At 40.4% G+C, this 27,250-nt stretch overlaps 1 protein-coding gene across 5 annotated transcripts in view; it reads left to right on the forward strand.

Moving 5' to 3' along the window:
• drp2 (dystrophin related protein 2) overlaps window positions 1-27,250 on the forward strand; it is a 299,384-nt gene that overhangs the window by 231,639 nt on the left and 40,495 nt on the right. For all 5 annotated transcript variants that reach the window (XM_078412317.1, XM_078412319.1, XM_078412320.1 and 2 more), the window contains 9 exons: window positions 188-334; window positions 1,116-1,194; window positions 1,893-1,953; window positions 13,758-13,819; window positions 15,063-15,137; window positions 15,952-16,153; window positions 20,743-20,828; window positions 22,785-22,942; window positions 26,277-26,443. In XM_078412317.1, the coding sequence (XP_078268443.1) occupies window positions 188-334; window positions 1,116-1,194; window positions 1,893-1,953; window positions 13,758-13,819; window positions 15,063-15,137; window positions 15,952-16,153; window positions 20,743-20,828; window positions 22,785-22,942; window positions 26,277-26,443 (1,037 nt within the window). The remainder of the gene's footprint in view (window positions 1-187; window positions 335-1,115; window positions 1,195-1,892; window positions 1,954-13,757; window positions 13,820-15,062; window positions 15,138-15,951; window positions 16,154-20,742; window positions 20,829-22,784; window positions 22,943-26,276; window positions 26,444-27,250) is intronic.

Below are 27,250 nucleotides of genomic sequence, written 5' to 3' on the forward strand. Positions count from 1 at the left end.
GCTGTAGTTTCAGATTCTTCCACTCTGAGTAAATTAACTTTATTTGTTGTGCATTGGGCCTATTCTGAAGAGAGTCATACACCCTGCCCACCTCCAACTAATTGTATGGAGCTGTTATTAATAAATACATTCACCTCTGCTGTACTTCCAAGTTAATCCTTTTTTTCACCTTTCTTGGTCCACAAAGGTATTCAACAATGAACTGGGAGCTGTAAAAGATGGCATGAAAATTGCTAATGATCTGGCTCACCAACTTGCAATCTCAGATGTCCACCTTTCCACAGAAAATTCCCAGCGTCTAGAGGAAGTGATGTCAAGATGGAAGATCTTGCAGGTATCAGCTGCTGGTCATCAGCAAGTACACAGAGCCACATTTGGGGAATCAGGAGCATGTAAACCCTTGCTGAAAAACTGAGAATAAAACCTCTGGAATGTGCTGCACAATAAAATCTGCAAGGCAGAAATCTCTCACTGACCCAGGGCATTACTTTGTTCATAGACACCAAATGCTTCAGTCTGAAAAAGGGTCTCAACCCGAAATGTCACCTACTCCTTTTCTCCAAAGAAGCTGCCTGACTCGCTGAGTTACGACAGCATTTTGTGTCAATCTTCAGTGTAAACCAGTATCTGCAGTTCCTTCCTACATGTTACTTTGTTAATTGTTTTACCCATATTTGTTCTTAAAAACTTTTCTTCCTACCTACTACTTGTCAAGTATACATTAAGTATATGGGCAGAAACAAAGTGTGGCCCACATACTAAATGTGCCGGGCTTTCAATTCCTATTATTTGTCCATTTAAACAATGTTAAACAAGCCCTCCATTCTGCAGCTGGTAATCCATCGGCTCTTTTGATACCTAAACATCAAACACTCAACTGTTTTATAGCTGAAAACAGTGAAAAGGGAAGATTGGGAGGGAGGAGAATGGGATTGTGCAAATAAATGCTTTTGAATGCTTTGCACTGAAAGAATTGCCATCCTTTGTTTCTCCTTCAGCAAAATGTCCACAAAGTTGAACATTCAGAATGGTGTCTTGTTCCTGCTATCCTGTAGCCTTTTTATATGTGATATCCAGACATCAGGCTTTGATGGCTATTGCTCTTCACTCCACAGACCTCCATAGAAGAACGCCTGAAGCAACTTCAAGATGCGCACCATGACTTTGGCCCAGGCTCCCAACATTTCTTATCCAGTAGGTTCAATACATTATGGAAATATCATGGGATTACTTTCTTAAGGAATATCCAGGGAAGTTTTCTTTTTTAATAACTTTTCCACAATTAAGCAACCGACATTTTCTTGATTGACTTAATGAAGCAAATGTTGTATTCCATGTAAAATGCCTTCCTCTCATATGGCTTACATTTAGGTTTTTGCATTATTTTGAGCGATGTGCACATATAAATCATTTCATGTATCAATTACCTTCACTGCCATTCACTCAACAATTCTATTGTTCTGACTAACTAATTACCCATTGTCTATCATCTTTAACTTCCTTCTGACGACTTTGCAAAGATAAGACACACATGTATATCATGAATGTTACACACTCCCAGATATTTATTATTCCACATTTATTTTCTGTTCTAAACATCATTTTATTAACATATTCAGAAAGATAATTCGATGTTGTTCCTTTATGGCAAAAATCACTTTAGAAATTTGCTTTTCAAGAATCATGAAAACTTTTGCCAAATTTAGTCAAAGTTATCTGTCATCTTTTTTGTGCTGAGATATCTAAATTAGTGCGTCAATCACATGCAAACCTCAAAACAAGAGTAAGGGTTTTCAAATACTTGACCAAAAAATATAGTTTATGCTATTGAATTACTTGTGAGTATTTTTTCTCATTTTCTAAACTAACCTCTGTCTGATTCATAATTTCAGCTTCTGTCCAGATTCCCTGGGAGAGGGCCATCTCACCAAACAAAGTACCGTACTACATCAAGTAAGTACATCCTTGACAGCACACTCCCGTCATATCCAAGTAATAAATGTGTTTGATGTTAACATCCTTTTCAACATCTTCCTTGAGCTTGTCTGATTGTAAATTAGTGGGTGCTCAGGATATTATTGTAGGAGAAAGAAAAATGCTTTCCTTTTAAAATTTCTGAGATGTTTGAAAATCAGTTTCAATATTCAGATGGACTTTGCTGTGATTTATAGTACACAGTGTTTGCAGTTAGAAATGAAAGAATCTTGATGTTGCCTGTTTAAGCATGATAGAATCACAATCAAAGTACCTCTACAAAAGGACAATTTACTAAACACATTCACCCTACTTGTGCTGGTTAGATCATTGGAGAAGATTGGGAGGTGATCGTCTGCAGAAGGACATGCTAGACAGGGAACTATTGGTGAGAATAAAAACAACCAGATGCCCTGAGTTTCACTATAAAGATATGTGAAAAAGAGTTATTTAGGCATTAGGAATGGATTGATTTTAGAGATTAAACAAAATGGACCTAGGTTGTCAGAGGAATTACTGGGGATGGCATTCATATACTAAAACTCTCGTTTGTTTGTTCCTGAACTACAGCCAAAACAGTACACGATAGCGCGACAATTTTAGGCCCACCTTACCATTGTCCCTTTGGTGCTAATGGAAGAAGTTTCATTGAAATTGGTATTATATTTTTCAAATTATTCACATTTTAAAGTTTAAATCTATCTCCTAGGGAGGGAGGAGGAGGAGGGAGGATAAGGGGGGTTGAGGAGGATAGAATGGGGGAAGATGGGATGGGGGAAAGGGGGAGGGGGAACTATTCCACATGCATCTCTTCTTTTTTGCATTCAAGGAGTACCCATGTCCTACCATTGGGTGCACATAGGGTACACCCAGGAGAACATGGTCTAAATCCTAAAGTGTCAATCTGGAAAAACTGTAGCAAAGTTAAAGATGTACTTTGATCACTGGATATCATACCAACAGTCCTGACTTTCCACCCATGTCCACCTCCATTCTCAAATAAAGTTCCCTCCATCCCCTATATTCTTCCAACCACACCATCCGCAGTATAGGCAGGAAAATGGGTTTAGGTGGCAGAGATCAGCCATGATTGAATGGTGGAGTAGACTTGATGGGCCGAATGCCCTAATTCTACTCCTATAACTTGTGAACTTGTGAACACCATCCACTGCCGCCACCTGGCTGTAATTCTGATGCCAGCCTCCTCAATCCCCCAACGTTCTCAATGCATCCAGCCAATCTTCCTTGTCTGATCTCAGTTGCTGGCCTGATCCTTACCCATCCACACAGTTGCTGTACTCTTGACCAAAGTCTCACACACCCTCTTAGCTATTCACATTCACAGACCAAGCACCTGACCCCAACCTTGGTTAATTATACCAGCCAGCATATCTTCATGCAATTTTATTGCACTGGAACAACAAATGGACTGGCTATTGCCCAAAAGCTTTTACTCCATTCCAACTCATCCTTTAAAATGTGCTGACAATTCCAGCCAAGCATGTTCAAAATGTCCAATAGAACTGAAAAAGATTGCAGAAATACAATGAAATGACACAAACGAAAGACATAGGTAGAAATTCATCTTCAGTCACTTGAATTAGCTGTGGAATACAGTTCACATAATGTCAACAATGGGGCCAAATTTTGGATGCAGAGTACAAAGTACATGTCTACTATCAGTTTTAGCACCAGTACCTAAGGACTAGCTTCTCCCCAAGGATATCGAAATCAATGCACTAGATATCCGAACAAGTGATTGAGGTTAATTTTTACCATCGAAATCCACAAAACAATTATGTAACTGGACTTCAATGAAATTTACCCAAGGTGTTGAAAGAGATTAGGAAGAATTATATGACTCCGACCATTATGAGGATGTCAGTGCACACAGTACATTAAAAATCAGTCAATAATTGCCCATATTCAAATAGGATAAAGGAGAAAGCTACAGTAGCAATAGTCTTGTCCCTTCTATGAAATTGAAAGACAGTTGGCTCACCATCTTTGGGAATACTACAATATTTAATTCATAAGCAATTACTAAATACTGAGGTGAAAAGAAAGAAATTAATTTCAGCCAATGCAGATTTTGGAGGTGATAGCCTCTGCAGAGTTCTTAAAAGAGATGTAAAGTTTTGAACTTTCTTTGAGGAACGGGTGAAAAATGTTTTTTATTTGCAGATGATACCAAATCAGGAGAGTCGGTGAATTTGAGAACAAAGCTTCAGAATGATTTGGATAAAATATTTTAAGTGGGTGAATCAATTACATGAAATTTAATCCTGACATGTATTGTACATGGGAACAAAAATTAGATTTGAATGTACCACGTGGTAAATGTTCAAATTTATCTCTCCAAAAAACAGAATTGTCCAATGATTGTTTAGGAAGGGACTGCAGATGCTGATTTACACTGAAGACAGCCACAAAATGCTGGAGTAACTCAACGGGACAGACAGCATCTCTGGAGAAAAGGAATAGGTGATGTTTCAGGTCGATACTCTTCTTCGGACTGTCTGAAAACAATGCTGAAGGGTCTTGACCTGAAACGTCACCTATTCCTTTTCTCCAGAGATGCTGCCTGACCCACTAAGTTACTCAAGCATTGTGTGTCTATCTTTTGTCCAATGACTGGACATTTTTGAAAATATTTTATTTGAGTAGTGAAATTTGAACTTACTGTCCTAATACTGGGGTAATTTGCCTCATTCATTTGTAAATAAAATTGACACCTCTTCTAAGGCTTTCATTTATTGTTATACCTAGTTCCCAAATGAAGATACAACAGGGATCTCTTGAGCCATGTGGTGATTGTATTCCTGCAATGGGTTTTAGGTTGTGTTCTGGTTTTTCTAACTATGAAAATGAAGAAAATTATGTGCTTCCTATGTCTATTATGTGTTTCAATGAACGGAGCTGGCTGTGGTACAGTGCAAAGCTTTGTTGTGCATGCAATACAAACAGATCAGATATACCACCTATTGAACTGATCATATCTTTATATGGAAGGTAGACACAAAATGCTGGAGCAACTCAGCGGGTCAGGCAGCATCTCGGGAGAGAAGGAATGGGTGACGTTCTGGGTCGAAACCCTTCTTCAGACTATGGTATATCTGATATATTTGGATAGCATGCAAAAAACAAAACTTTTCATGTGACAATAATAAACCTAAACCTAAAGTATTTTAGTGAGGATGGTGTGGGGCCTGAACGGGACTTCAGAAATGCTGGTGGTCATATTGTTGGTTTTGCCTATCCAGATAGCAGAGGTCACCTTTATCCAAGCCTGAAACCAAGAGGCCATGTAGTATTAATAGGGGCATCATGGTGGTGCAGCGGTAGAGTTGCTGCCTTACAGCGCCAGAGACCCGGGTTCAATCCCGACTAGGTGTGCTGTCTGTACAGAGTTTGTACGTTCTCCCCGTGACCTGCATGGGTTTTCCCCGGGATCTCCAGTTTCCTCTCACACTCCAAAGATGTACAGGTTTCTACTTAAATACTACAGATAACTCTGATCATTGAGACACAAGGGAGACATTCAAATATAGGAGGCTGTGTAGAAAAGAGGCAAGAATTTGACGTTATAGTATTTTAAAACAAGAACTGAAAAAAAAAATGCATTTAACAGAAAAGACATGGGCAGGCACCGGATCAGAAATGGAGATTGTCGAAAAGATCACCCACGGGTCAAATAAGATACTAAGGTTAAGAATGGTCTGGTTTGGTTTCAAACAATGACAGAAACCATCCTTTTGTAGTTGCAAACCTGTGTGTCATCCTCAGCCCCATAATTATTTTGGTATTCCATTCTGTCCCTGGATTTCAATGTCAGAGAAAATTTACATGAATGAACTAAAACCATTTGGTTCTTTTTAACCAAGAGATATCATTTTCCCCCATTTTTTTACTCAATCAATTTTTGACTGTTGTGTTTAGTGTTGGTGGAAAATCTAATGTTTTTTTTCTGTCCAACACTTTATTTTATCTCACACAATAAGTATAGAGGAAAAAACTAATTTAGTTTATCTTAATTCATATCATGAAGATCATAAAATTATTCCAATATGGTGCCAGGTGGTTTTGTTGACTATTCCAAGGTTTTCAACTCCAGTATTCTAAACGGTAGTTTATTCCACACATTCTGCGTAAAATATGGCTTTCCAGACATCATTCCTAAATATAGTTTCCGTGACTCCTCATCTACTAATTACACAGATTAAAATGATATGCCAGCCTTCTCTTTGTTTTTCCTTCATCCCCATTGTGTGGTTTTATAAACCCACTTAGCTGGCTTATATTTCTCATATCTCCTTCTACATAGAAGGAGGCATTGTGTTGATCCATCAATTCTGTACTGGTCCTCCAAGCAATCCCAACGATCCCATTTCTATGTACCCAACTTTCTCTCACATCCCCATTAATTCTCGTTAATTTTCCAACCACTAACCTACACACAGATTAATTTATGGTAGCCAATTATTCTACCAACCAACATATATTTGAAATGTGGAAGGAAGCCCAAGTAGCCATGGTCACACGTGTAAACTTCAAAAATCAGCGGCAGAAATGAGGATTGATCTTGGGTCACTGGAGCTATGAATCAGCAGCACTACCTGCTGCAACACTGCACTTTCAGAAGAAACAACCCCACACCTTCCCGCCCCATTAAATGCTTATTCTTTCTTTAAGACAATCATCAAGCCTACTTCTCTATGAAATATTTTGTCACCCTAGCTTAGTTAGGCATCTTGGCCAGCATGGACAAAATGGGCTGAAGACCTTGGTTCCATGCTGTATTAGTCTACATCCCTCTGGTCTGTCACAATGTCCTATAGTTTGATAGTTTTGTTGTGAAAAACCTTGGAACATTTTATTGCACTGTAGGCACCATATGAATAAATTCTGTTGTAATAAATTGTGTGCTTCCATTACGGTTGTTATGGTGTTACATGTATATAATTTGCTTTTTGTTTAATATCAAAAGCAGTTCAAAAGTGAGTACTTTCTTCAGAAATTTTACATTTTGACATACCTTTCAAGTTGTAATCATGATTGCTTTTTGTTTTGGCAAAATGAGACATGCTTTAAAAAATTGCTGGTCCCTCAACCAATTTACATTTTAATTTAGAGACCCAAGTGACTGCAAATGCTGGAATCTTGAGCAATGTTCAATGTTCAATGGTTCTTTATCATCACATGTACCAAGGTACAGTGACATTCTTTTTTTGCATAAAGATCAGAAGACTATTGCCATATATAAGTACAATCCCTGATTAACTACAGAAATGTTCTCTGTCCATTTCCCTCCATAGATGGTACCTGTCTCTCCAAATTCCTCCAGCAACTTGATTTTTACATTTTAATCTTTTTTTTTCTCTTCTTATCCCAATTTTCCACTTTTAATCCTCATCCACTCCCACCTTCTTCTCTATTCGCCATTCTCTTCACTTTTCACCATCTTGCATACCCCACTGCCATTCTTATGCCAAAGACTTCCCCAACATTTAAACATGATCACAATGAAGTCATGGTAGTTACAGCTGAGCAGCTGTTTTTTAAAGTACTCAATGTAATTGTATTGTATAGTTGCTAATCGCATTTTTAACACAGTAAACACTTTCAAAACAATCAATTTTATTGTTGGCACTCTTGATGTACACTAAAGTTGAAATACAGGGCAGTGGATTGACAAGAATGTTTGGTTTCCTCCGTCAAGATGTAAAGATTCCTTGCACTATTAGCATGAACCTTACTAAATAGCCACAAAACTGATTGGGCAGATAAATAGCAGACAAGACACAAGTAGGCAGGGTGATGGAATACTCTCCACTTGTCTGGTTGAATGCCACTCCAACAACTCTCAAGAATCTCAATAACCTCGAGGACAAAATAGCTTGCTTAATTGACATCGCATTCACCACCATAAATATTTATGCCTCCACCACAGGCACACAGTGACAAGAGTGTGTAAAATCTACAAACTGCACTGCAATTACTTGCTTAGGCTACTCCGACAGCATCTACCAAACCTGCAGCCTCTACTGTAAGAAAGACAAGATGAGCATGTACATAGAAACGCCATTACCGGCCGGTTGCTCTTCAAGTCACACACCATCCAGACTTCCAAATATATTGTCAATCCATCAATCCTTCATTGTTACTGGGTCTATTCTGGGACTCTCTGTTGTTTGGCCCTGTGGAAGTACCTTCACCAGTATTTTGAAAAGATAGCTCACCAGTACCTTCTAATGGGCATTAGAGATGGGCAGTCATTGCCAGCGATGTTCAGATCCTGAAAAAAAGTATATATATATATATATTTTAAACATCCTCCCTTACGAAGCCAAATTACATATCAAACATTTGAATAATTGCTTTTCTACCCCTAAGCCAATGAAATGGTCATTGTTCATGCAGAAAGCAACATTAAATGGATACTAATATTCAGGGAGTAATAGCTTCTCTCTGAATAAGAGTGGAAGCATTCCCTGCATTAAAGCAAAAGATAAAACTAAAGGCACCTTGCATTCAAGGAATGCAAATGAGGATGAGCCTCTCCAGTTCTGCTGTGAAGAACTCGTGAACATGGTCACTCCCAGTTCATCTGGTCTCACCTTGAGCTACTGATCCTCAAAACTGCATAAATACTGTGAAATATTTCAATGCAAAAGTACTTTTATCAACCACATGGCAGCTGAGGTCAGTTTTCCACGAATGCCTGCATTCTCTTGTATCTTAACATTAATTTTAAATCAAAGAATTTAACATGATACAAATATGAAATATGTCTGCCATAAATGTGCACAACTACCATTAATGTTTAACAAGCCATTAACAAACTAATATGTAATGCCAGGTAAGTGCATTAGAGGTAGCATTTATCCACAAGCTCACATTTTGTTTAATATCAAAAGCAGTTCAAAAGTGAGTACTTTCTTCAGAGATTTTACATTTCTGGGGCGGCCCGGTGGCACAGCGGTAGAGTTGCTGCCTTACAGTGAATGCAGCTGCGGAGACTCAGGTTCGATCCTGACTGCGGGTGCCATCTGTACGGAGTTTGTACGTTCTCCTCGTGACCTGCGTGGGTTTTCTCCGAGATCTTCGGTTTCCTCCCACACTCCAAAGACGTACAGGTTTGTAGGTTAATTGACTGGGCAAATGTAAAAATTGTCCCTAGTGGGTGTCGGATAGTGTTAATGTGCGGGGATCGCTGGGCGGCACGGACCCGGTGGGTCGAAGGGCCTGTTTCTGCGCTGTATCTCTAAATCTAAATCTAAATCTAAAGCCCATGGACAAAAATAAACACCCATCGTTTCAGCACTAATGTACAAACTGATTGTTTCTTAATGCTCATTGCATATGCTGGCTCTCTTGCACGGTGTGAATCAAACACCAAAAGAGCTAATTGTATATTTTGTAGCTAATTGTACATTTGCACTGGGAGAAAAGTGGTACGGGGATTCACTGTATTGGAAGAGATAGCTTGACTAAAATCCTTCTTGTTGGAAGGGTTGATGAATAGCAAGAGATATACATTTCAATAGTCGTGGATTTTGAGATGTTCTTGAGCAGATACAAAACTGCTGTGATGTGCTGCAGAACGGGCAAGTTGCAGGCAGTTTAATTTTCTCTACATAGTATCTGGCAAATTTTCATTTGGTTCCTTATTCATCCAATGGTTCACTTCAGATTAAAATAAATTAAAACAAAATGGGACCAAATGTGATTAAATAGGACAGAGAGGATTGTAAACATACTGATTCTAATCGACAGAATTTAGAAGAGAGGAGAGTAAATGATGAGCCACGTTGATCCATGTGCAGCAACAACAATGCCCTGGTACTTTACAGCATCTTTAACGCAGCAAAGTCATCTGAGGCCTTTCATAGGAATGCAACCTATAAAGTTTGAAACTTCACCCTATAAGAAGATCATGGTTGGGTATTCTATGTTTGCTCCAAAAAGTATATTTTCTTGAGCATCTTAAAGGTGACAGTGAGGTAGAGGGGTCAAGAATTCCAGAGTGAAGATCATGACGGTTGGAAGCAGAGCAGCCTTTGACATGGTCCAAATTAGGAGATACATATGCCAAAGTTAGAACAGTGCCGTTAGCTTTGAGTAAAACCCAGTGCGTTCATTGGGATATTTGAAAAAAGGTGTTAATTTTTAAATCAAGGCTTTGCTTCACTTGGAGTCAATGTGGGATGAAGAACCAGGATGATGGGTTATTCGGAAAGTGCAGGGTAGCACATAACAGCAGAGCTTTGGGTCATCTATGGTTTACAAGTTGTAAGTAAGAATTTCATTCTAGAACATATACAATAAAATACTCTTGACTCTTGAATATATGAGATTGCCCAAAATGGCTACAAGACCAGGTCAAAGGCTTGGGTTTCTACAGTGAATGGCTCACCTTTCAATACCCCAAACCTCAAAATATTCCATTAATTCACCAGTAATAGGATCTACATGGGACAAAATAGTTCCTGCCCACTTATCTTCTAACTCATTATGATTTAATAACATATTTTAATACTATATTTGGGGGGATTTTCTTGAAAAGGGCAGTACATTCAAGACTAAAAGTAAAAGTGAGATCGCAAATGAGGTAAAGAGCAGTGGGGCCAAGGTTTGCTTTTATTTGTGGAGAGGGAAGTTCACCCTGATAGTTCCTCGGCTAGCAGTTCTGAATGACTTGGAATCTTACTGTGGTACCTGAGGAATTTAAATTTGATTTTTTTTTAATAAGGCTGATCTCAGTAATAACTGTGAAACTACTGGATTATCACAAAAAGCCATATGATCCACTGATATCTTCCAGGGAAGGGAATCAACCATCATCACCTGGTCTAGCTCATGTGTGACTCCAAATCCACCAATGTAGTTGATTCTTAAGAAGACAGTCAAGAAGACAGTCATTCTCAGAAACCTGGAATGATCAAGAAATATCTGCACTTTCAGTTACTTGCACATGCCATTAATGAATAAATAATGAGTGTGCAACCTTTCATCCTAGAATACCATAAATTATTCCATTAGCACAGAGGGACTGTTCTTCCTTGTCCATGTGCATTTTCACCGGTTGTTTAATGAAAGGATCTCAGAGGCAGGGTAGATAATATTGCACATATGGGATATATATGCATTGTTGGTGAGCTATATGTAAAATAACATATGACAATCGACAATAGACAATAGGTGCAGGAGTAGGTCATTCGGCCCTTCGAGCCAGCACCGCCATTCAATGTGATCATGGCTGATCATTCTCAATCAGTACCCCCTTCCTGCCTTCTCCCCATACCCCCTGACTCCACTATCCTTAAGAGCTCTATCGAGCTCTCTCTTGAATGCATTCAGAGAATTGGCCTCCACTGCCTTCTGAGGCAGAGAATTCCACAGATTCACAACTCTCTGACTGAAAAAGTTTTTCCTCATCTCCATTCTAAATGGCCTACCCCTTATTCTTAAACTGTGGCCCCTCGTTCTGGACTCCCCCAACATTGGGAACATGTTTCCTGCCTCTAACGTGTCCAACCCCTTAATAATCTTATACGTTTCGATCAGATCCCCTCTCATCCTTCTAAATTCCAGTGTATACAAGCCTAGTCGCTCCAGTCTTTCAACATATGACAGACCCGCCATTCTGGGAATTAACCAAGTAAACCTACGCTGCACGCCCTCAATAGCAAGAATATCCTTCCTCAAATTTGGAGACCAAAATTGCACACAGTACTCCAGGTGCGGTCTCACCTGGGCCCTGTACAACAGCAGAAGGACCTCTTTGCTCCTATAATTCAACTCCTCTTGTTATGAAGGCCAACATTCCATTGGCTTTCTTCACTGCCTGCTGTACAGACGGTACAAAACATAGCAGGTTAAAGTCTCACTAATGCTGAATTTGTGAATGTGTTTGTATCACTGTAGATTGAACCAATTGAATGTTAAAAGTCACATATGGCAAGGGCCCCTGTTAAAGACTGTCCGCTGCTTTTTAAGTTGCCCTTGTTCTCAGTTTACTGATCTACAACTCTCCGATAAACCTTAGAGCTCTTTCCTTAACTCCTTTATATGGTGAATAATGTACAATTATTGGTGTTTTATTCTGGCACTCTGCCGAAGTGGACCATCATGAAGAATTTACTTCACTCTCAGTTGGAGATTCTCTTGCACAGAGATTATGAAAAGAAAATCTGTAAAATCAGAAGTAAAAATAGGAAATGTTGGGAAGATACAGCAGGGACATCCAACTTATTAAATACTGTTGTTTTACTTTTTCCATTGTGGGAGAACCTGCTTAGAATCTTCAAGCTTATTTTTAAAACAATTTCACAGAGTACAGGGTAGTAACCATTTGTTGGAGATTACACGTTGCCAAGTTGAAGATTACACGTTTTCAAAATCACACTTTTTTAAATGTCACAATTTCCCTTTTAATTTTATTTTTCCACCAGAAAGCCTGTTCCAAAATTGACATTAGAGCAGAGGTAAAGATTAATCTTGAATTCTGAGCCTCATTAAAATGTCAAGCTCACAAAGAATGCAAAATGAGAGCTGGCCTGGTTAATGCTGGGTTTTCATGGTAAACTATCTTATTCCAGTTGTAAAAGTAATTTGCATGCAAATAAGTGAGAATGAGGATCAGGGGAGAAATTGTGAATGAATGTTTTTCAGGGATGTATGCACATATTGTACTTTTATTCATGAGTTTTTGTCAGCTTCTGTTGCTTCCTACAATACTAGAGCCTGCAGCCATTGCTCAAGACCTGAACAGTGATCAATATCTAGCATTAGATAGTAGTATCAGGACATGATTTCATTATTTCATTTCTGATTTAGTCAGAAAATGTACCCTTCTAAGTAGCTTTTAGCCCATACAGTGTGATATGTTGAATTAATTTCTCCCTGCCACTGCCCCACCAACTCATGACACCCCCCCACCCACCCCCACCCTAAACCCTCAACACACTCTTCCTCCGCCCCCCTTACCACCCCACCCCACCCCAACCTCAACCCTTAACTCACCATGGTTCAGTGCATTGCCTATTATGAAACTGAATCATGTACTAATTTTACAGTTTTACATTTTAGTGATTATAAAATGGACATCAATGGACCAGGTACCTGTTGTACACTTCTTCCAATTGCCAAGTGATGTATATGCCAACACTCTTTATCAAATGTTTCCAATTGCCTGTGTATGTTAGCTGCCAAGTTAACTGATCTAGGCCACCATGGTGCATTGGATTTGGCAATGATGCCTTTGGGCTTGGGAGTATTGTTCTGCCATTGGGGTGTATTGTGCATGTCCACCATTGGCTCACTGATAGTTTGCAGCTGCATTGTGCAGTAGAACCAGGCCGAGTGGAAAGAGTCTGAAGTAGAGTCCCGACCCAGGACGTCACATATCCATGTTCTCCAGAGATGCTGTCTGACCTGCTGAGTTACTCCAGCCTTTTGTGTCTTTCTTTCAGTGGGACTAGGCCTTCTTTAGTAGTGGCATTCCTATAGGTTAATGATCAACAACTCATCAGAATATATTTATTCTGCAGCGCCAACTGAATGTGATTGGCATGAGTTACAACTGAAGGTGAATTACTGACCTTTGTCATCCTTGTGAAAAATAACTATTGTTCGTCCAACCCAAAAAGCAAGATTTTCAGTTCATACATCCTATATACAATTGAAAGTCGCAGTAATAATTTACTTTTACTTTATTTTTCTGAGATGTGTACAGATTTTAAAAGGCAGCATATGTTAATGTGTTTGTTCTCTCATTGCAGTCACCAGGGGCAGACCACATGCTGGGATCACCCAAAGATGACTGAATTGTACCTGTCACTGGGTAAGGCTTCCTGCACATTCTGTGAATCTGACATTAGTTGAAAATCTTTGTGATAAGCAGAAATGTAAATCAACTGCTCATTGCTGTTGCTGATGGTTACGGATATCTACTGGTGCAATATGATTTTCCAAATCCTTTTCCCTATCTTACTACTTACTCCCTAGTGGAAATGCAACACTTAATCATTCAATACGTTTATGTATGGTTACAAAAACAAGAATTGCTTCTATTTGTAGCATACTTTTAAGAAGATGTGCCAAGGTCCTTCACAAGCAAAATTTAACCCCAAGCCAAATGAATTATTGGGCTTGATCATCTCAATGGATGCCCACCATTGGATGCCCGCTGATAGTTTATAGCTACACTGTGCTCTGCTTGCTGTTTACCAGGGGCTAGCTGAACCCTCAACCGAGCCTCCATCTAACCTCATCCCTCTTGTTCATTGTCAGTACACGGGAAAATAACATGACTGCCTCCGAGCTCGCTACGTAGGTAATGTTTAAACCTCCCATGCGATTTCCATGTCAGCTACCTGAGAGGAATGGTATATCCAAAAAATGTTTTACAAGAATTGACTTCCCAGCCTGTTTTACCATTTTATAAAAATGCATCACTCTCTTCCCACTGCCTCATAAATCTCAACATATATTTCAATCTCAATACTAAATGCATCTAGCTTAGATGGATCATCTCGGTAGGCAAAGATGAATTTGGACAGAATGGCCTTTTTTTCAAGCTGTATGACTCTATGACTCTATCCAGAACCGAATGAGTAAAATTACTTCCAACTTTATATGTGGAAAACAGTTTGCCTTCAGATCTCCACTGTCTCTGGTTCCTATCATAAATGCTTCTCATCAATTCTAGTTTTCTGCCAGGGACATAGTAAGGACCACACCCCAAACTCCAGATCTCATTCCAAATAGCTCTAATCCTAAACCACCCTCAAACCCCAGTTTCAGACTGATTCGGTTACTTCTTTCATTCCCTGGTCTGTCAGTCAGAGCTCATTCACTACAGCAATGCCAGAGCATTGAGAAGTCTCAGTGATGCCCGGATTGATGAAAGGGGAAGTCGTCCACGAATGCACTGACTAGAAGATTGCGCTCCCAGCGCTTGGTGAGGAACTGATGAGGGTCGGGTTTTGCAAGTGGGCGGTAGGTTGTAAAATCAATTTATAAATTCATTTCCCCTCTCAGTGGTAAGTTGATGTATATCTTTTTCTTTTCCAATTTCCTTCTAGCTGCTCTAAATAACATCAAATTCTCAGCTTATAGAACTGCCATGAAGCTGAGGCGTGTGCAGAAGGCACTTCGCTGTAAGTACATCTGGGTCATTTCAAAGCCTCGGCTTTCTTTGTTGACAGGAACCACTGTACATCCGTCTCCAGTTGCCATGGAGTCACATCTATAATTTATTGAAACCATATTGAGACTTGATAAAATTAAATTGAATTTAAGTCACAACCTGCTTTGTCATGACATTTCTAAGCCCCCCCCCTTTGAATTGACCCCACCTATCTAATTTATAACTTTGTCTAATTTTCCGTCCATATTTGGAAGTCAACCCCACAATGCAGGGACATTCTGACACCACCAACATATTTAGCACTGGGCTCGTGTTTTATCAGACAATGGGGCTTGCTCAGTGCCCATTGAGAACAGATGAAAACTTGATGGACCACAAGCATTCATTGTTTCTTGTCAGTGTCAAGATGAGGAGATTGTCACATAACAGTCCATTTTATTGTACTGATTGTTTTCACTTCTATTGATGTTTTTGAGGATATAACCAAGGCTGGTGAACAGATATTGCTCATTTTACTCAGTGGCATCTGGTGAAGAATACTAAGATGAGTGGTGGAATTGTCCTTTGTGGCTGCACCACAAACCAAAGTCTTCCCTTTACAACCACTCTCTCTAGGTTATCTGTGAATACCCTACAGAGATTATAAAAGAGCAGAGCAATGAATCCAAAAAGCAAAAGGCATGTTAACTCAATAAAACTCCAGAACTAAATACCTCAGATAAATTCCTTCTAACGGGATGACTTATATCTTGAAAGTAAGAATATTGCATTAATAGAATACTTCATGTTGTTTTCTTTCCTCCCTTTACTTTATTCTGTATTAGTGGACCTGTTAAGCATAAGCAGTGCCTCGGATATCTTCAGTCAATACAAACTACTGCAAAGCGACCAGACAATCGATGTTCTGGAAATTATCCAGTGCCTCACTGCGATGTACGATCACCTCGAGCATGAGCGTGGGATCATTATAAACGTGCCTCTTTCTGTGGATATGTGTCTTAACTGGCTTCTCAATGTTTACGACACGTAGGTTTTAATTGTACCTCTGTTCATACCATCTACTCTTTATGAAGATAGAGCGCAGAATATAGCACATCACATTGTTGGCATTATATGCTTATGGTAAATGTAAAATACTGGGCAGATCTTCTGTTGCCCTAAAATCACTTGCCCCAATGCCTGGGTCATGTTGTTTATTGCTGTATGGGCCCCAGGTACATCTTGAGGTAGACTACAGAGTGGAAGAAGCTGAATTAACACAGTTCACCTACTGCACTCACCGAATGCCTCAACACCACCACACTTAATAGTTCTTAAAACTTCCAAACATTTTTCTTTCAGCAACATTTGGGATGTTGAAATAATATACTCTTTTTATACACTTAAAATAATATACTCTTTTTATTAACAGGCTTAAGAACAACCAGAACATAAAAAATAACTGAATTATTTTTTTTACGTTCCACTTAACTTTCCCCCGGCATTGTCTTTCTCCCACTCATTCCGATGGGACTGCTGTGATTACGCCTCAGCAGTCCAGAGTCAGGAACTTGCTGCATCACTGCACACAGTGAAAACCCTGCATGTGCAGCGCAGGAGCAGCTGCAGCCAGAGGCAGTAGTGTGGGAAACAGTGTCACTACTCAGCCCCGCACCAGCGAAGGAAGCCAGAGCTGAGTTTAGTTTAGTTTAGTTTTAATTTAGAGATACAGCGCAGAAGCAGGCCCTTCAGCTCACCGAGTCCACACCGGTCCCCGTACTAACACTATCCTACATACTAGGGACAATTTACAATTTTTACTGAAGTAAATTAACCTACAAACCTGTAGGTCTTTGGCGTGTGGGAGGAAACCAGAGCTCCCGGAGAAAACCCACGCAGTCATGGAGAGAACATACAAACTCCATACAGATAGCCCCCCTAGTCGGACTCAAACTCGGGTATCTGGAGCTGTAAGGCAGCAGCTAGACTACTACGCCACCGTGCCGCCCTCTTGTATGGAAAAGTGCAGGTTACTCCCAGCGCTGGCTTGCTTGTTAATTCTGGTAGCTGACATGCTGCCCTTCACAATGGATACCTGCCCAAAATGACAGGCTGATGGATTCCTTCAGTTGCACTAAGAATAACACATGGCAAGTTTTGAGTGTCTCAATTCAATTTCCAATAACTGCAACTTTACTCTGAAATTTGTCTATAATTGGTTATTAAGTTGGTGATGGCATATTTGCCAAGTGAAATATTAGACTGGCATAGTGTAAGAGCTAGTGTTCAAGGATTGAAACGATATAACAGGAATTGTTCTGGTTTGTGGAGAACAAGTCCAGAAATAGCTTGGTTCCAAGCTATTTCTGATGATGAGGTGCAGAATCAACATGACTTCATGAATTAATCATGCTACACCTGACTGGAGTGGTGTTGACTTGGAATCAAAACGACTTCCTCGCACAACTTTTCAATTTTAGCCAAGAGACAAAAACGGCAACAAAATATAAGATAAATAGAGAGAAGAACCAAAAAAATTAGATTGCTTCCAAACGCACGTGTTAAATGGGCATGGTGAACTTTTGTCGCACACCAAGATGGATAAGGGCAGCACGGTGGTGCAGCAGTAGAATTGCTGCCTTACAGCACCAGAGACCCAGGTTCGATCCTGACAAAGTGTGCTGTCGGTACGGACTTTGTGTGTTTTCACCAAGATCTTCAGTTGGTTTTCTGCGTAGGTTTTCTCCAAGATCTTCAGTTTCCTCCCACACTCCAAAGACGTACGGGTTTGTAGGTTAATTGTCTTTGTATAACTGTGAATTGTCCCTAGCGTGTGTAGGATAATGTTAGCATGTGGGAATGCTGGTTGGTGCGGACTTGGTGGGCCGAAGGGCCTGTTTCTGCGCCATATCTCTAAACTAAACTAAACTAAACTAAACTAAACCTTCATAAATGAAAATGTGTGCCCTATACTCAGTTCCAAGGCCAGTCAAGATCAGTCAAGATGACCAAAGATTATAGTCCTGATCAAGCCTGTGGTGTGGCCTATGAATGGTGGGAAGGCATTGAAGACTGTGTAATAACTGCTAGGGAGGGATGGGATAATGTAAGAAATTAAGGAATAGCAGGACCAGGTCATCTGGGCCTTCAGCATCCGCTCTACCATTCTTCAAGTTCATGGCTGATCTCCCTCACTATCATTTTCAGCACTATCCTCATATCCCATTACTCCCTAAGTATCCAGAAATCAGTGAGTGAAGCCCAATAGCCCTCCATGGCAGAGAACTCCAAAGACCCACCACCCTCTGCATGAAGACATTTGTCTCCATGTTTGTTCTAACTCACTTACTGCTCATTTGAGACTGCATTTGAGAGATGATTCTAGAATCCTCACCCAGGGCAAATATTCTCCCTACACGGCCTTTTGAGCAATGGAAGAATTTTGTGAGTTTCAAATAGATCTTTTCTCATTCATGTGGATCTATTGAATGTAGGATGGTGAATGGAGGGTAGAATCAGGGCCTATATCTATAATGTTGGAGGTGCGAGAGTGGTGGGGAGCATCATGGCCTGCATTATCGCCCTGGTAGATGTGAGATGGTGGGAAGAAGTAGTTGGGAGCCTTTAGCATCCCTATGGTTGAAGGGGTGAGAAGGGCAGCCACGGGCACCAGTACAATCTGTAGTGGGGATGGAAGTTGTGCAATGCAAATGCAGCCAGAAGCATGGAAATGAGGAAGATACTTGCCTAATAGGGGTTCCAGTCCATTCCTGTACTGGGAGGACCATGGAACAGAGGTCTGTATCTGGGACAAGTAGATTATTGCATAGGAAATGACAACATTCTATGTACCCTGATGCAGAGGCCTGAAGTTCACAATTGAATGTTCAATGTGATTGAGGTTATTATAATCGAGCCACATTCCAGTATGAAGGTAGACACAAAATGCTGGAGTAACTTAGCGGGTCAGGCGGCATTTCAGGAGAGAAGGAATGGGTGACATTTCGGGTCGAGTCCCTTCTTCAGACTGATGTCAAGGGAGGGGGCGGGATAAAGATAGGATGTAGTAGCAGACAGAAAGACAATGGGAGAACTGGGAAGGGGGAGGGGAAAGAGAGGGACAGAGGAGCGATCTGTAGTTGGAGAAGTCAATGTTCATACCGCTGGGGTGTAAACTGCCCAAGCGAAATATGAGATGCTGTTCCTCCAATTTGCACTGGGCCTCACTATGACAATGGAGGAGGTCCATGACAGCCAGGTCAGACTGGGACTGGGAGTGGGAGGAGGAGTTGAAGTGCTGAGCCACTGGGAGATCAGGTTGATTAAGGCGGACTGAGCAAAGGTTTTAAGCGAAACGAACTCTGAGCCTGCGTTTGGCCTCGCCGATGCGGAGAAGTTGACATCTGGAACACATTCCAGTATGGATAATTTTTCAATTGTGTAACTGATTAAAAACAGCGTTTTGCATTTGAATATCTAACTAAGAGTTATTAAGAAAGGAAGGCAACAATAACTTTGTACTTATGAATATATCCCCTGAACATTAAGTTCTGGCCAACTAAGCTTGTTTTCCATTGGATAAAACGCTATCAGTGACCTTGGGCTTCCTATGCTGAATATTCCACTCAACCACAGAAAACACCTCGGTTTGCAGTCAGCTGTGCAGAATCTGTATGCTGGGACTTGTAACTACCAGTTTATGTCTGTGCGCCATGCAACGGAAGCCTCAGTAACAGGAGAACAAATTTAAAAGTCACGCATGAATTGTAATGAAGGTTATTTTTATTCCTGAATTTTAAATAGGAAACATTAATTTGCATGAGACATATGTGAACTATCCTTGGGGTTAGTTTTCTGCAGATGGAGAACTGAATTCTATTACATCTCATCTGACATATCATAGAACCTCAATAATTCAATTACAATGAGCTATAAATATCCAGATGTTTTCAAATTTGACTACAGATCTGTCTCTCAGTGCGTGCAGTGGGTGGTGTCCTGAATCAGAATATAGAGCCTGGGGGCTAATAGGCAGAAGCGTGTTAGATTTTCCTGACTGCTGACCAGCATCGTGTGAATATGGGGTGATGCAGGCACAGGCCTACACTGTGATGTTTGCAACAGAGAGAAACACTGGCACCACTTATTATCACAGCTCATGCTAATCGGCCTTGAATCAGATAGCTCGCATCTATGGAATGATAGAGTAAGTAGAGAGAAATAAGCAGTGAAAATTCATTTAGAACTTGATTTGTAAGCATTTCTGATTTGAAGACCTCAAAGACATTATCAGTGCTGAAAAATGCAAACAAGTAGGGCGGCACGGTGGCGCTGCAGTAGCATTGCTGCCTTACAGCACCAGAGACTTGGGTTCGATCCTGACTATGGTTGCTGTACTGTACAGAGTTTGTACATTCTCCCCGTGACCTGCATGGGTTTGTAGGTTAATTAACTTCGGTAAAAATTGTCCCTGGTGTGTGTGTAGGATAGTGTTAGTGCATGTGACCAAAGGGCCTTTATCATGCTGTTTATCTAAACTAAACTAAACTAAAGTTTTCACTTCGTTCAAATGTTTTTAAGTGCATTTTGTCTTAGTTTCTTATATTGATTTATCTTGTTCTTTCAATCCTCTCCAGTAGTCGCAATGGCAAGATTCGAGCATTGTCCTTCAAAACTGGAATTATCACGTTGTGCAATGCAGAAGTGGAAGAGAAATATCAATGTAAATATTAGACACAAAGATGGAAGGGAAGAAGGCTTGGGTTTATTAACATCTTATCACCGCTTCCCAAAATATCTCAGACTACTGCTTGTTCAATACACTGCCATCAGCTTAGCTTCATTTCAGCTATTCTGGTGCATGTTAAAAATGTAATTGCATGCTCCAAAGAAGAGCAACAAGCTACGCAAAGAAAACTTATCTTCCTGCTGTTCACAGGATCATTCTACATGAAAAATGGCATTCAACCTTAACTGCAGAGCAAATAAGTCCACTCCAAACGTTACTCTGCAGTGGATCATGCAAGTTGGGATATGGTGTTGAGCAGAGTGCAAGCCTTTCCTTTACAGTGAAATAAAGTGATGTGACAGGCATTAAATCAGTTTAGATTCAATATGCAAATATTTGTGCCAAATAAAAACATGAGCAGAATGTAATTTCTACTGCAAAATAATCAGAAGTAGTTAATTAGAAAAAGCATCACAAATTCATATAGGATTTTCTGGTGTGATGCAGCCAACTCACATTTGGAGCTCTGTAGCAGAATTTTAAATTCCGGCACTCGGTAGTCAAGGAGGAATGAACATTATCACAGATGCTGATTCCTCAAGGATCAGGAGACATGGATCTATTTTGAAGGCTGGTTAGAATACAGTTTTGGTAAAGATTTAAGAGGAGGTATCCAAGCATCTTAATTTAAGAATAGGGTGAAAAAGAGAAGAGAGAAAACAATTGAAGTATAAATAACATCATTTTAAAGATGGTCACTTACCAAACTGTAAGTACACCCTATGAGGGAAAAGGGAGAATTTAGGGCAGGTGGGGTTAATATTTCTTTTCATTTGACAGACATAACATCTTAGAACAAATAGTGTTTGGAATTGTTAAAATTGCTCTTGCTAGGCAGAAAGCACATTTATATTATATAATCAACTAGCAAAAACATGCAGTGTCAGAAAGAGGCAGCAACTTGTCTGATGTTGGAATGGTCTATGTTGTGCACTGGAATTAATTCTTGTGCAGTCAAGGTACATATTGGGATTGAAAGTAAGTTTTTCACCCTGCATCTAACTAAAGCAATATCCCAAATTTAACTGGATACTAAGTTTTCTCTCCTTCTGAAATAAGCTGTTACTTTCCTGTGAGAGTTGATGAGGCACAGAGGGGATTAATGCCGCACCTGATCCACACAACTTGCCGTGTGATGTTCAATTAGGAAGTATAAGAGAATGTTTTCTGCGTTACTGCACATTATACATGACTTCCATGGTATTAGGTGGGAAAAGTGTGAAAGTGATCCCAGTACTTATACAGATACCCTTCACCTTAGTTGATATAATTACCTGCAAAGAAGAAAGATCGAATGTACTGAGAAGCATTTCAGATGTTAAGCTATAACTTCCTCCATCAACCAGTGATCTGACACTAATGAGATGACCGACTGGAGCAAAGAATTAAAATTATACTTAATGTGAACATTTCAAAAAGTGAAATGTTGCATCATTAATGACAATTAAAATGCATTTGCACAAAGTGCCATCCACCATTCACAATGTTCCAATTGGAGTTGCCCCATCTCCACATATTGCAACAATAACTACTCTTTAGTAGTTCAATAGCTGTTAATGCTTCAGAACACTTTGTATTACTCAAAGGAACTACATTAATCTAGGTTTGATTATTTTTCTTCCCTCCACCGCTCTCCTGAAGAGACATTACATTGCTGAGGTTAATTGCTTCATTTATATAATCATAAGTTCATTAATGTTAGGAGCAGAATTAGGCCATTCGGCCCATCAAGTCTACTCTGCCATTCTATCATGGCTGATCTATCTTTCCCTCTCTACCACATTCTCCTGCCTTCTCCCCATAACCACTGGCACCCATACTTATCAAGAATCAATCTATCAATCTCTGATCAATCTCTAACAATCAACTTAATATTATTTCCCTCCATAGACTTGTACAAGCAAGTGAGCAGCTCAACCAACCTGTGTGATCAGCGGCACCTCAGCCTTCTCCTACATGAAGCCATTCAGATCCCCCGCCAGCTTGGGGAAGTAGCATCATTTGGAGGAAGCAATGTGGAGCCCAGTGTCAGGAGCTGCTTCCGGTTTGTAAGTTTGCTGCTAGCTTTTTTCCATGGATGATGTTGGTTGTGGTAAGAAGGAAGAGTGGGCTGGGAAGAGCTGGAATGAACTGATAACTGAGATCGGGGAATATTGATAAAAACCTGATAAAACCTGACAAAAACACAAAAAAATTCATGCATTTATTTTTCAACTGTAAAATGGAATTAAAATGAGTAACGAGCATCCTAGTTTCAGAATAAAAATGAATTCACTTTTAAAGATATATATTGGACTTTGCAACAAAATGGCTACAATGGCTATTCCTGCCTAGTATATTTGCATACTAGTATGTGCCCAGTATATTAGGGGCGGCATGGTGGCGCAGCGGTAGAGTTGCTGCCTTACAGCGAATGCAGCGCCAGAGACTCAGGTTCGATCCTGACTACGGGCGCCGTCTGTACGGAGTTTGTACGTTCTCCCCGAGACCTGCGTGGGTTTTCTCCGAGATCTTCGGTTTCCTCCCACACTCCAAAGACGTGCAGGTATGTAGGTTAATTGACTGGGTAAATGTAAAAAATTTCCCTAGTGTGTGTAGGATAGTGTTAATGTGCGGGGATGGCTGGGCGGCACGGACTCGGTGGGCCGAAGGGCCTGTTTCCGCGCTGTATCTCTAAATCTAAATCTATTCGCCTAGTCATAGTCATAGAGTCATAGAGTGATACAACCTGGAAACAGGCCCTTCGGCCCAGCTTGCCCACACCATGTCCCAGCTACATTATTCCCACCTGCCTGCGTTGTATGAGTCATAGTCATAGAGTGACTCCTATTTAGTTATAATTTGTAACTTGAATTATTTATTTCTGTATCATTGGGGTATTGTTACTTTTGCAATGTCAGCATTTTGCTGTAATAAACAACCTGCTCAGTCCTTCAAAACATATTTCAAATTATATTTTTAAGACTTCAACTCAGAGCAGTGGAATCTTATTGACTGTTCCTGGTGATGCTTTCGGGCTACTGTGGGTCCATGTTCCAAAGGTAGATAATTTTCGCCTTTCGCATGCTTGGGGCAGAAGCATGAACAGACTAGAATGCGAGCCTCGAAGGCATTACTGAAGTGCATCGCTTCATATTAATGGTAGCTAATGGGAAAACTTCATTCTCAGCAGTAACACGTGTGCTAGTGCACAGGATGTGGACGCATCATCGGACATATCCTCCGAACAAAAGCTACAATAAGCCAACTGAGTCTGTCATTCATTGCTCCCAGGCCAGACAACAAGGTTCCTGATCACATCATCAATGCAACCTAAAAGAAAAACATTGGTAGCTCTTTCAAGGAGCATTCCATTTTAATCCGTATTTTTAGTTCCCGCATTGATTTCCTAACCTTTCATGCGCATCCATATGTTTTTGTTTCAAAAATTGTTTTTTTATTCCCTTTTCTTTATCCAGTATTGTTCAGCCTGTTTGAAAACTTCTGCTGTACTGGTCAGTGTTCTACATATCTCCCCAAGCCAACACCAAGGTTGCACCGGAAAAATTAGACTTGGTCGCCAACTCTCTTGAGACAGTAAAACCTGATCCCGTGTTCATCTTCAACGGTGACTTCAATCAAGCAAACTTCAAGAACATACTCCACAAATACCATCAGCAAGTCTCCTACCCCATGACTCATGACCACTGCCACACCACCATCAAGTGTGCCCATCGCTCCAATCCTTGCCCTCATTTCAGTCAGTCTGACCATCTGTCTGTGCTGCCACTGCCAGCTTTCAGTCAGAGATTGTAGTGTGAGGCACCAACAAAAAGAATACTACAGCATTGGTCTGAGGAGCATGAGAGTCAACTTTAGGATTGCCTTGAGACAGTGAAGTGCAACATATTCAAAGCCACTTCATTCAGCCTGAATGAGTGTACCTCAACCATCACTAATTTCATCACAAAATGCATTGATGACTGTGTTCTGACAAGGACAATTAAGGGTTATCTTAACCAGAAACCGTGGATGAACAGGGAGATTCATTCTCTGCTAAAGTCCAAATATGAGGCTTTCAAGAAGGATGACCCCAAACTGTATAAGAAGGTCAATTTCATCTCCATAATGCCTTTGGGGATACCAAGAGGGAATTCCAAAACAAGTTTAGTTTAGTTTGGAGATACAGCACAGAAACAGGCCCTTCGGCCCACCGAACCTGCACTGACCAGCGATCCCAGCACATTAACACTATCCTACACACACTGGGGACAATTTACATATATAACAAGCCAATAAACCTACAAACCTGTACATCTTTGGAGTGTGGGAGGAAACCGAAGATCTCAGAGAAAATGCATGCAGTCATGGGGAGAACGTACATACTCCATACAGACAGCACCCGCAGTCAGGATCGAACCAGGATCTCTGGCGCTGTAAGCGCTGTAAGGCAGCAACTCTACTGCTGTGCCACCGTGCCGCCCAAGGTTAGAGGTTCAAATCAAAGAAGCGGATGCCAGGCGATCGTGGCAGAGCCTGAATACCATCATGGACTACCAGCCAAAATTGGAGGTGATCTCTGATGATGACCTATCTTTACCAGATGATGTCAGTGCCTTTGACACCCGTTTTGAATAGGCAAACAAAATTCCGCCGAGGTACGGCCCCATGCTCTGCCAGCTCTGTCCCATACTACTCCATGGCAGAAGCCAAATCTGCTTTCACAAGGGTAAACTCTTGGAAAGCAGCCAGACCGGATGGAGTTCCTGGATAGGTTCTGAAATCATGCACCAATCAACTGGCCACAGTCTTCACCATCATCTTCAATATCTTTCTTCAATAGTCTACTGTCCCCATCTACTTCAAGGAAACCATCATTCCAGTCCTCAAGAAAAACAAAATGACTTGTCCCAATGACTTCTGCCCAGTAGAATTTTGCATGCAGGAAAAATGGATCAGATTATGAATTATTTCCTACTTTGTTGGTTCTGACATAAACCCTGATTTCCAGCAGTTCCCGCAATATTTCTAGACTTGCTCAAAATGTATTTTTTCTTAACACCTAGAATGCTCAATTGAATCCTACCACCAGTGCATTTTTGAAAACAGGTTTTATCCTCCATTCCACATTTTCCAAGATGCCAAAGCATTTTCATTGCTACATGTTCTGTATTGAGTAAAATCTTGAATTCGGAAATGATTATAGTTTCTGATGTGATCAACAAAACATAATGTGTCCTCTGACACTGATGACTAAAGTTTCTGATTCTCATTATTTTGACCCATGTTGGGCTAATTAATGCCTTTCACAAAATCTAGTCTGAAGAATATCTGCACAGTCTGGGCTGCATGACTATGCCTCACATAATTTCTGTGACATATCCTTCATTTTACTGTCTGCAGGTAAATGAGGAACCAGTAATTGAGGTCAGGCATTTCCTGGAGTGGATGCGACTGGAACCCCAGTCAATGGTTTGGCTGCCAGTCTTGCATCGTCTAGTAACCGCAGAAGCTGCAAAACACCAAGCCAAATGCCACGTCTGCAAACAATGCCCAATCAAAGGCTTCAGGTAAATAAAGGCAATCAATTATCTTTTCAGTTACCTTTTCTTTTTATTATTCTCTTCAGTTAAACAAAATTATCTTAAGCTCTCTTTTACTTGACCTTGGCATTGATAAATATATAGTGAAGAGCTATTTGCGGGGCTTTGACTTATCATGTTGTTCCTTAACACTGCACTTTTGTGTCTCAGCTAAACTAATGAGCATAGACATACGTGCCATCATGATAATAATTGGTTCATGCACAACAATAGCATGAGTTTTACGACTCTTCTTATTGCCTCGTTACATTCTCTCATAATATACCCGAGAATAGCCTATCATTTTAATTTGAAAAGCATATCTTCTTTGTAATATAATTTATAATGGGAGAAAAAAAAATCTTACAGCGTTTCCCTTCCACGTTTCTAGAAGACGCCATCCTAAAACATTTGCAGCACAGTTGTTAAAGGGTTACTCACCCACTATTACACAAGCCTATACATATAATTCGATAATTGTAACAATTTAAGCAAGCCAAAGTGGCTGATAGATCTCAAACATGTATAAACATAGAAACATAGAAACATAGAAAAATAGGTGCAGGAGTAGGCCATTCGGCCCTTCGAGCCAGCACCTCCATTCAATATGATCATGGCTGATCATCTAAAATCAGTACCCCATTCCTGCTTTTTCCCTATATCCCTTGATTCCTTTAGCCCTCAGAGCTAAATCTATCTCTCTCTTGAACACATCCAGTAAATTGGCCTCCGCTGCCTTCTGTGGCAGAGAATTCTACAGATTCACAACTCTCTGGGTGAAAAAGGTGTTCCTCA

Source organism: Rhinoraja longicauda, chromosome 15 (genome assembly GCF_053455715.1).
Source record: "Rhinoraja longicauda isolate Sanriku21f chromosome 15, sRhiLon1.1, whole genome shotgun sequence".
Taxonomy (NCBI): domain Eukaryota; kingdom Metazoa; phylum Chordata; class Chondrichthyes; order Rajiformes; family Arhynchobatidae; genus Rhinoraja; species Rhinoraja longicauda.